Source organism: Sinocyclocheilus grahami, unplaced genomic scaffold (assembly GCF_001515645.1).
Source record: "Sinocyclocheilus grahami isolate Dianchi unplaced genomic scaffold, SAMN03320097.WGS_v1.1 scaffold689.1, whole genome shotgun sequence".
NCBI lineage: Eukaryota > Metazoa > Chordata > Actinopteri > Cypriniformes > Cyprinidae > Sinocyclocheilus > Sinocyclocheilus grahami.
In genome coordinates, this window is record NW_015505868.1 from 152,259 (window position 1) to 164,002 (window position 11,744).

At 36.2% G+C, this 11,744-nt stretch overlaps 1 protein-coding gene across 1 annotated transcript; it reads left to right on the plus strand.

Moving 5' to 3' along the window:
- The first annotated feature begins 3,561 nt into the window (after positions 1-3,561).
- On the plus strand, positions 3,562-4,182 carry LOC107559521 (GTPase IMAP family member 7-like). The gene has a single exon (XM_016243380.1). It carries the CDS (start codon positions 3,562-3,564, stop codon positions 4,144-4,146), a length of 585 nt encoding a protein of 194 aa, XP_016098866.1. The 3' UTR covers positions 4,147-4,182.
- The last annotated feature ends 7,562 nt before the right edge of the window (positions 4,183-11,744 follow it).

The following is an 11,744-nucleotide window of genomic DNA, read 5'->3' on the forward strand; positions in this document are numbered from 1 at the left end:
ATACAGATATATAAAATGGTGGCGTGCATCCGCTCATTCAGGTTTGTGCTGAGGAGCCAAGAAAGCATTCTGGCCATTCAGCACAGTTAAAGGTTGTGGCATGAGGGAAGTAACATCTCTGTTCCCTCATTCAGGGAACGAGGGTTATATAATGTAACCAAGATGTTCCCTTTCAGTCAGTCACATTTGACGTTACGTCGATACTGACATTATTAGTCCTTACGGAAAACACCACAACCAAGAACTATGTTACGAGAATTGATGATGCAGGTGCTAGCAAACAAGCGTGCCAAGACAAATTCACCTCAAACTGTAATCTGCCCAACGCCCCATTAGCCGGATAGCATAACATACACAAAGGACTGATTGCAGCACAGTGTAAAATTCACTGTCCTGGCCCCAAGTCCAGGGGACTTGGGATGTAATGGTATGAAAATGTCTTATCACGATTATAATGACCAAAATTATCATGGTTATCAGTATTATCACGGTATAGTTAAAATGTGCTGGAAATGTTCAAAAAGTACTGACACAGAAATCACTTCAAGTTTTATATTTAAAATCAACAAACAACAAATAAAAATGATTTTTGTTTGCATAATCATTAAAACAATAACATTACCAATGTATAACATAACATGTTCAAATATCTAATGTAAATGTTCAAATAAAGCTTTGAAAAAGTTTCATAAAAAGGTAAACCTCACATTTCAGTCATTAAATAAAGAAAAGGGTTAAGTCAAAATGATACTTGAATAATTAATGATTATATGTATTTTATCTGCTCCATAAATAATTCTAGATAACTTATCTGAATTGTTTAAATGTGTAGAATCCATAAGCTTGTTTTTCATCAACTGGTCAAAATTTAGGCTACAGTAGGGCATGCAAATGCGGTCAGACAAAAACAGCATACAAGCTGAATGTAAATGTAGGCCCTTGTCCACACGAACGCGGTTATTTTTAAAACCGCAGCTTTTTCTACGTGGTTAGGCCGTTCGTCCACACGCAAACACAGCACCAGTTCACTGAAACCGAACATTTCTGAAAACGCCTGCCAGGGTGAAGATTTTCAAAAACTCTGGTTGCAGTGTTATCATGTAGACAGCGAAACCGGAGTTTTTGGCTCGTAATGTCGGAGCCTGCGCTGTTATCTCCGCCTACTGGAAACTTTTCCAGGCTTCTGATTGGCCAACATGGCTTTACGGTTGAGATTATATCGCCACCTGTTGGTTTGGCATGCTCTTGACAGTGCTTCATAGCATGCTTTTGCGTGGACAAAGATTTTTTTTAAACGGAAGGAGAAACTCTACCTTTATAAAAATACCCGTGTACGTGTGGACATGGCTCTGTCTCTCTAGTCAAGTCTCTGTAAATCTACTCTATGACAGCAGATGGCGCTTATGGAAAAGGTGAATTAGAGCTGTTTCCCGTGAACTCCGTAGAGAAAGCAGCATTGCAATTAAGAACACTTCTTTAGGTATTACATGGAGCGAAGATGAAAACAAAATGCCATTGAATCTTTTCTGAAAACAGTCAGAACCTTCAGAGATACATTCATATAATTAATTAATTCATATATTTGTATAATTCCCGATTTATGTTTCTGCCGGTGGGTGCCCAACCCCCAATTGCGAAGTGAATCACACGGACTGCAAATACATTAGTTACCAAATAATACACACATTCTTTCTATGAGGGTTGCGCTTCACTAAATAAAATGATTGAATAAATACCTGTTTACAATGAGCACATATTCGCGTGTACACAGGACAAAGTTTGAGGGCGCACACATGTAATCTGATCAGCGCAGAGCCATGATCACTACATATATATATATATATACATATATATATATATACATATATATATGGGAGAGCAAGCCGAAAGATTTGTGATGGCACCCTCTCGTATTACAATAATGCACTCTTGACATTTGCCATTAAAATAATGACAAAACAGCTTCAAATGAACTATAAAAACGAGAACAAAGTCGTAAAAGCTGCAATCCATTTCTTATTGGTTAATATGACTATTATAAGCAAGAAAACACACATCAAATTGTATTCTCAATACTTCAACTTTATTCATAGATACAAAGATATTATATAGGCATATATGCCCACAAGCGAGGGTTGACATTCCCTTTTTCCGGTAAGGCTGCAGTTGCAACCTCAGCCTCAGTGGTCGCACTTCCTGTCTCAACAGTCAGAGAATAGACAGAAGGAAACATGAGTTGCAGAGAATTATTCTGAAATGTAATATGAGCACCCAATTTATGCAGCAAATCTCTACCCAAAAGGCAAAATGGAGCATCAGGTATTATTGCAAATGCGTGCATCTTAAACAAAGAAGGATTGTCTTTAGAAGTTACCGGTAAAGTTGGTGTCATTTCACAACGTACAGGGACACCGGAAATTCCCACAGAGTTAATAGTTTTCCCTGTAATAGAGCCCTCGTATGCTTTATCGGACAAAGATGACCGTGAGGCACCTGTCAATTTTCAATTCGAGAAAAGGTAAGACAGACGATTTCAAGTCAAGTCAAGTCAAGTCAGCTTTTATTGTCAATTCTTCCACATGTACAGCACATACACACAGAGAATTGAAATTGCGTTACTCTCAGACCCTTGGTGCATACAGATAACATAAATACAGATAGGTACAGATTAAATACAAAATACAACTATACAAATATACAAATAAGGTAAAATGTTAAAATATATATATATATAAAGCACAAGCCATATGGCAGATAGAGTGCAAACCAGTAAAAGTAAAATTTTGATAAAGCACCGTGGCGAGATGGCGGCGCATCCCGTTTAGGACTCAAAGCATCAATCTCTGCAATCAACTCTTCCTCTGTAATTTCTGGCGGCAGTGTTTTAGTCAAAATGAAGCGATAATCACGCCCAGTCAATTGACTGTACGCGGTTAAACGCTTCAATACAGACACATATTGATGCGGACACCGTAAAGGATCTGGCAAATCTTTAGCAATCGCGACAGCATCAGACATTGCCAGCGGGGTTATTTTAAACATTTTTAATCAATAAAATAGTTCAGCAACTAAACAGCTACATGACATTCTCTCTAGTGAAGTAATAACAGAGCTTTTCTTGAAGCAGATAAACTTACAGTTTCAGTTTTAGTAGAGATGCTATTGCCGAACACTATTGAGAGATGCACAAACTCACTTAATCACTCTCTCTATAATAACTGCATTAAAAACCTAACAAATGTCTTGAAATACAACATCTTAACAATGTCTTGAGCAGTGCTAACCATACTATAGGTGGAATAATTGACTCCCGTCCATTGAATTATTGTAAAATAATGCACCCTATTCCTTACATATTTTTTGTGCTGTGTTTATCATGACATATTGCATTTAACAGACCAAAAATTATTAATTCCATAAAAATTCTTGGTCTATTACAACAGCCTTCCCTGTATAAAAAGTACTTTGTACTTTTGAATATAACAATCAAGTGGTAGCACATATTTATAATAACTAAAGAAAAAAACAATACAATAACAGTGTCTTCTCATTGTAACAGCTATGAGGATTGTGCTGTTGGGAAACACTGGATCAGGAAAAAGTGCATCAGGAAACACCATCCTGAATGAAGACCTTTTTGATGTGAAACACTCTCCAAGATCAGTTACAGCGAACTGTAACAAACAAGAAGCAAATGTGGATGGATGCACCATATCAGTTATTGACTGTCCAGGTCTGTTTGACACTCGTGATAAAGAAATACTGCAGACTGTAACAGGGCAGTGCATGAGCCTGTCTAATCCTGGGCCTCATGCATTTCTGCTGGTGATGAAACTGGGTGTGAAATTTACAGAGGAGGAGAAGAATGTTATGAAATGGATTCAGGAGAACTTTGGAGAAGATGCCATGAACTACACCATCATTCTATTCACTCATGCTGATGTGCTGAAGGGCAAGCCTGTAGAGACATATATCAGTAAAAGCAATGAGCTAAAGCAATTGATCAAGACCTGTTGGGGCAGATATCACTCATTTAACAATGAGAACATAAATAATCGAGATCAGGTCACAGAACTGCTGCAAATGATACACAAAATGGTCCTTTTTAATGGAGGGAAGTACTATGTAAAAATAAATAATGTATAAATGTATAAATAAACCCAGGCAAAGCTAAAAGCTCAAAGACACAGTAAAAAAAAGTACAGTTGGAGTACCGGGAAGCATTGTAGCAGTTGTGGGAGGTTTTATGACAGTAAAACTACATTTGTTTATTTCTACTGTAGTTTAGATTAGATTAACAGGCAGAATTAGGGTAAGTTTTGTGATTTGCTGCCTAAACTACATCATATAGCACAAAATATACAGCAATATTCACTTTAATGTGTATAAAAAATGCTTTCATATACTACATATATTTTAGTAACTTTGCTGTCTTTTATTTTTCTTCTTACATTCAAACATGTCAGCTGTTTAAAATAAATTCAAACGTGAATTACCACTATTAACAAACATGAGACTTTATGTTTTCTATACATTGAATTATATGGTGTACAAAACTGAAAAGCTTAAGCAGAACAGAACAGTAAATATATGACATTAATTTGAAAGGTTTTGCAGAGATGTTTGATTGCCAGCGTCTCGTAAGATCGGATCCAGGTGTACTGAGTTATTCTTGTCAGGTATCAATAGAGAGGTTAGTGTTACATAGGGTTACCGTCAGTTCAATTATTTTTTTCCATCATGAAAAAAGATGATCTATACTAGTTTGAGACACAAGTTTATTATCAGAAACTGAGTTAGTAAACAAAAAGGTAACACTTTTATTTAGTGGTCCATTACTAACAAATAACTATGTAGGACAAATGAGTAGTAATACATTAGTATTAACTAATATGGGAACAAGGTTAATTATTCCGACACGGCATTAAGTAGCAGCAAATTTAGGATGAAGGTGGTTCCTTTTTAGGCCATCAATAATTACTGGATGAGAACAGCCTCATTAACAACTACTTACTAACTGTGACCAATTAAAAAAAAAAAAAACTAACCACAACATTAACATGTATCTGAAATGTGAGCAGTTTTTTTTTTGTGTGAATAAGGTCATAAACTGCATCTTCAGAGAAGCTTAGCTCTGAAATCCGTTCTTTGTGGAAATCAATTTATGAATGTTACAAATCAATTTGCTACAGTGGTTGTGATTGTTACTACTACTCTTATTTAGGAATCGATGGTATGTGCTTGTAACCTGTGTCCTCTTTGGAATGTCCCTTCTATTTTTGTTTCAAAATTATAGCAGTAATAATAATAATAATAATAAAAATAATACATTTAAATTGCTGAAAGAATAATTCACTAATTGTTATGGGATTAGTTTACTACTAGACCTATTCTGTATGTGCATTCCATTTTCTCTGACTTGTAATGATATTGTAATTACAACACAGAGTACTTCAGAGAAATGAAGTACTGTATGTACCAGACATAAAATATATTAAATAATGACTTGTGAAAAGCATGTTAACCCTTCATTGATTACCTAAGTGTTACCTACCTTGTCACTGCAGAACTACTAATGATCAAGACCATTATTTTAAAGTGAAAAACATGCTAACTCATCTTTAATTACTCAGGCATTATCTTGTCAATATGCAGGAATTAAAGGGGTCATATGATGCGATTTCAAGTTTTCCTTTCTCTTTGGAGTGTTACAAGCTGATTGTGCATAGATAAGATCCCTGAAGTTGCAAAGACTAAAGTCTCAAACCCAAAGAGATATTCTTTATCAAAGTTAAGACTCTGCCACGCCTCCCTAAAACGGCTCGTTCTAACACGCCCCCACATGTCTACATCACTGTGTGGTAATTTTGGTTAAATGATGAGGTAGAAATATATTGTTAGTAACATTTTTCAAGAATTTTATGGGGAATATACACAATTACAACTTCTGTGGGGTGTGAAGGAAAAGTAATGTAACTAATTACTGTTGCCAGATAGTAATAAGTAAAGTAATAATATTACTTTTGAAAGGAGTAACTAGTAACGAGAAATAAATTACATTTTTGGAGTAACAAGCCCAACACTGATTATGGCACATGTGCAGTAAGATCTGAATGTTACCTGTATACATAAGTAGGTAGTAAACAAGAAGTAAAGCTACACTGTTAAAAAATGTCAGTGTAGTTGCTTAAAGCAGCACACGGTCATCTCATGAAGATATAACATTAAGCATACATTAAGCATTTCACTTGTTTAACAGTCATTTTTACATCATTGATATATCCTGCAAAGTAAACCAACAAGACTGAAAAGTGATTCTCACAAAACTTACTGCAAGCATTCTTTCAAGTTAAATTTAGTTTGTCTTTCTACAAAAAGGACACTTGGAGACTCCAAAAGGACACCAAATAACCAAATGAAGGAGTCATATAATAAATACATTTATGCATACTAAAGCACATATGAAAAAAAATTACAGAAAAAAAATCTGAATTCTCAGTGTATAGCATGTGTACAGTACAATAGCAAAGAGCTTTTTTATTTTTTTATTTTAGACAAGTCAAGTTGCAATACAGAACAGGACCACATAGAGATGCCAAAAAAATACTACTACAATACACAGATCTGTAATTACTAAACACGACCAATCAAAATATTATCCTGAATGTGTGTGTGGAAACAACGTGAATGCACTAAAAATCTGTCTGTGCATAAATACAATGTGCAATCAGTGCGTCGAGAACATCAATATAACAGACTCACACCTGATAACTACATCTCCTGGGGCCAGTTGTTCAAAAGTAATCTGATCGAATTTTGGCCATCGGATTGGATCAAATATTGAAAATGTGTTGTTCAAAAGAAAAAAAAATATTCTGAATTTGAATTTGTTCACAAAATCCAATCTTGGTTTTGATCTGGATTAAATCCTTAGTTTGTGTTGTTCAAAACATTTTAGTAAGATTGGGATACTTTTGATCCAAATAAACTGGATTATTCTGATCCCAGCAGAAGGGTGGATTTCAGGAACAAAAATGGGTCCCATTTTATATTAAGTGTCCCTAATACCTGTGTACTTACATAGTAACTAGATGTGTATGTAGTATGTAACCACAGTGCAAGTACACATGGTACATAGTATCTACAGTTGTAATGTTTGTGTAACTACACACATGTAACAACCCTACGAATGGTTTGTGTAAGTACAAATGTGTAACAGGACATATATAACTACATTTTGTAAAACGGCTCGTTCTAACACGCCCCCACATGTCTACATCACTGTGTGGTAATTTTGGTTAAATGATGAGGTAGAAATATATTGTTAGTAACATTTTTCAAGAATTTTATGGGGAATATACACAATTACAACTTCTGTGGGGTGTGAAGGAAAAGTAATGTAACTAATTACTGTTGCCAGATAGTAATAAGTAAAGTAATAATATTACTTTTGAAAGGAGTAACTAGTAACGAGAAATAAATTACATTTTTGGAGTAACAAGCCCAACACTGATTATGGCACATGTGCAGTAAGATCTGAATGTTACCTGTATACATAAGTAGGTAGTAAACAAGAAGTAAAGCTACACTGTTAAAAAATGTCAGTGTAGTTGCTTAAAGCAGCACACGGTCATCTCATGAAGATATAACATTAAGCATACATTAAGCATTTCACTTGTTTAACAGTCATTTTTACATCATTGATATATCCTGCAAAGTAAACCAACAAGACTGAAAAGTGATTCTCACAAAACTTACTGCAAGCATTCTTTCAAGTTAAATTTAGTTTGTCTTTCTACAAAAAGGACACTTGGAGACTCCAAAAGGACACCAAATAACCAAATGAAGGAGTCATATAATAAATACATTTATGCATACTAAAGCACATATGAAAAAAAATTACAGAAAAAAAATCTGAATTCTCAGTGTATAGCATGTGTACAGTACAATAGCAAAGAGCTTTTTTATTTTTTTATTTTAGACAAGTCAAGTTGCAATACAGAACAGGACCACATAGAGATGCCAAAAAAATACTACTACAATACACAGATCTGTAATTACTAAACACGACCAATCAAAATATTATCCTGAATGTGTGTGTGGAAACAACGTGAATGCACTAAAAATCTGTCTGTGCATAAATACAATGTGCAATCAGTGCGTCGAGAACATCAATATAACAGACTCACACCTGATAACTACATCTCCTGGGGCCAGTTGTTCAAAAGTAATCTGATCGAATTTTGGCCATCGGATTGGATCAAATATTGAAAATGTGTTGTTCAAAAGAAAAAAAAATATTCTGAATTTGAATTTGTTCACAAAATCCAATCTTGGTTTTGATCTGGATTAAATCCTTAGTTTGTGTTGTTCAAAACATTTTAGTAAGATTGGGATACTTTTGATCCAAATAAACTGGATTATTCTGATCCCAGCAGAAGGGTGGATTTCAGGAACAAAAATGGGTCCCATTTTATATTAAGTGTCCCTAATACCTGTGTACTTACATAGTAACTAGATGTGTATGTAGTATGTAACCACAGTGCAAGTACACATGGTACATAGTATCTACAGTTGTAATGTTTGTGTAACTACACTACACACATGTAACAACCCTCCGAATGGTTTGTGTAAGTACAAATGTGTAACAGGACATATATAACTACATTTTGTAACAAAAATATGTATAAGAGTAATTGGAACAATTTGATGCAGGGGGTGGAGATGGGTAGGTTTAGGGGTATGTGAAGTGGGAGGAGTTGGATCTCGAGTTGGTGTAATTACATGGTAACTCCTCAGGAACTGTCCACTTAATATAAAGTGTAACATTCTGGACACCAACCACAATTTATATGTAAAGCCCAACTTACTGTCTGCTGCTGTGTAAAATCAGAGTAATTACATGGTAAATCTAATATAAAGTGTAACACTTTCTTTGCCAAAAAGTGCTGTTAGTCCTGTTACATATTTGTACTTTCATTACCAAAAACTGTTGTTATCAATGTCCTGCTACACATTTGTATTTACACATACCATTCAGTGGGTTGTTACATATGTGTAGTTACACAAACATTACAGCTGTAGATACTATGTACCAATGTGTACTTACACTGTGGCTACATACTATGTACACATCTAGTTACTATGTACGTACACAGGTATTAGGGCCACTTAATATAAAGTGGGACCCATAAATCTAATAAAACTTTTAAATTAGTCAAAAATACATAATTTCTATCATGTAATATATACACATTTATATGTTGTATTTTGCTCTTAATTAGTTTAACTGTTATAATGATAAAGTATTTAAAGTATACATTGGGCTACCAAGTAAACCTTTTAGTCAATTAAAAAAAGAATAAGTCCCTATAAATAATCCTCCAAACAGCTGTCAATAGCAAACAAAAATAATATATAATTTTAACTGTCATTTGTCACTGTATATTAATTACAATCACACAGTCATCAGATCAGAGATTAACCAAGTCAAAAGTAGTTTTTAACAATTGCATCCCTTATTGCACGTCCAGTCAGTTCCTCACACTGAGAGAATGCCAGAGGTTGGTCTGGGTTTTCAGCAGGCTCAGGTTGATCATTATCATTAACTTCATCACAGAGAGGCTAATGTTGTGTAGGACAATACAGGCAAGTATTATGTTGCATGCTCCCCGTGGTTCTACTCGCAAGTAGTTAAGGCACGCAAAGCGCCTCTTGAGAACTCATTTTAGGTGCTCCATAGCAGTGTTGCAGCATGCCTGCTCAGGTGTGTTTGCTACAAGGAAAGGGTTCATCAGCCATGGTAGAATAGGCACTGTCTCCTAATATTATGCCATCTGGTCTGTAGGTTTGGAGCTCTCTGTATAGAGCACTCTCCCTCAGGATACGTGCATCATGGACAGACACAGGTCACCTCACAACACAGTTTGTGATAATGAGGTCAGTGTCGTTGGATGTTGCTGCTGTGCCTTCCCTTAAGATTGACATACTCCCACTCCCTCTCATGAGGTGCTTGTATGTGCACATGAGTACAGTCGATAACCCCAATAGTATTGGGCATGTTTCCGAAAAGAAAAAAAAACTTGTGCTTGGTCTGGGTAATCTGGTCATTCTTTGGAAATTAAACAAATTGATTGACTAGGCTGGCCAATGCGACTGACAAAGATTTCACCACATCACTGACAGTTGAAACAGGCAACAGACCAGTTGATTTGTCAACTTCTATATTGTCATCAATAACTTGGTAGAAAGTCCCAGTTGCATAGAAGTGCAGAGCGATGAGAACCTGTTCTTCCACAGCTAGAGCGTGACTCCTTCGGGTCCTGCGTTGAAGTTTGTAGCAATGCCACATAAGTGGTGATATATACTTTTCTCCATTGATTAACACTCATGCAATGTTGATCATTTATTTTAAATATCGCTGCATTTTCTGTATTGTTGCCGCTGTATGTTTGTGTATTAATCCCCAGATGAAGTTTGTCTCACAATATTCTGCATGTCACCGTGTCTCATGGTGATCACTTGACCATAACACAGATAAAGTTCCCTTTCATGGGAACTTCGAACTGCATCCTCTAGGGGTCGCTATGGGGAACGCCTCGTCATGACCCATGTCTGAAGAATACATTGAAAAAACACCAACTCGTTGGCCGGCGACAGCCATGACGTCACTACCGGTGCGACTATAGTATAAATAGGCGCCGGGAGCACACATCATTCTCTTCTTCGTCTTCATTGACTGTTTTGTTTGAAGCGTGCATTTCTGTGGTAAAAAAAATAATTAATCTATTCATCTCATTATGGCGAGCACTAGCAAAGCGATTAAGGATGTGTGCATCCGTGTTGACGTGTTTAACATCTAATGACACACACGATCAATGCGTTATTTGTTTGGGCGAAGAGCACGCAAGCGTTTTTTCCAAGGGAAAAGCTCCGCTCTCAATCCGGTCTAGAGGCTTCTTCGGACAGAGCTCCGACGCGGGAACCATGGTGGGTGAGTAAAATCCATGTCTAAATATATGTATATATAAATATATATAAAAGTGTATCTAATGAGCTGGTGGTTGTGTGTATAACCCTTCTGCTAGTTTCTTTGTAGTGTTTCCCGGGACCTGTGTGTTTCTGTCCCTTTCTAGGGTAGGTCCTCGGAGAGCACCCAAACCGTGTGCTCTATTTGCAGTGTTTATTTCACTCGTCGATATATGTTCAGACGTTACCCCTCTGAGGTCGACTAACGCAGATACGCGTTTTGTGGCATCTTCTCCTGATAACACCGAAAAGAACACTTTCAGTTTTGATCTTACAGATAAGAGCAATACATCAATCGAATCTGTAAATGGTCTACTTTTATTTGTATACACACGTAATAACAACAAAACTTTGTGCATTTATAAAATGAAGAAAACAAACATGGTGCGCTGTCTGCCGCCTTGGTCTGCGTGATCTTCATTTAGAAACGTGTCATTAAAATGAACTGTAACTCAGCAAATACTCAACAAAGAGACATGAGTGATATGTCTATAGAAAGCTTGACATGTCTACTTTTAAACTAAGCAAGTCTTCTGTGATAAAGTAATCCATATGAAACCAACGCAATGTCCAGTCTTTCACATCTCCCTTCATTATCTCTAATGCGACCATGCCCACGTGCTGAGCGCGCTATAGATATTATAATCATCCACGTGAAGCGCGCCGCGTGTAAACGCCCACATCACAGCAAACAAAGCAGCAAGACCTCAAGTTTT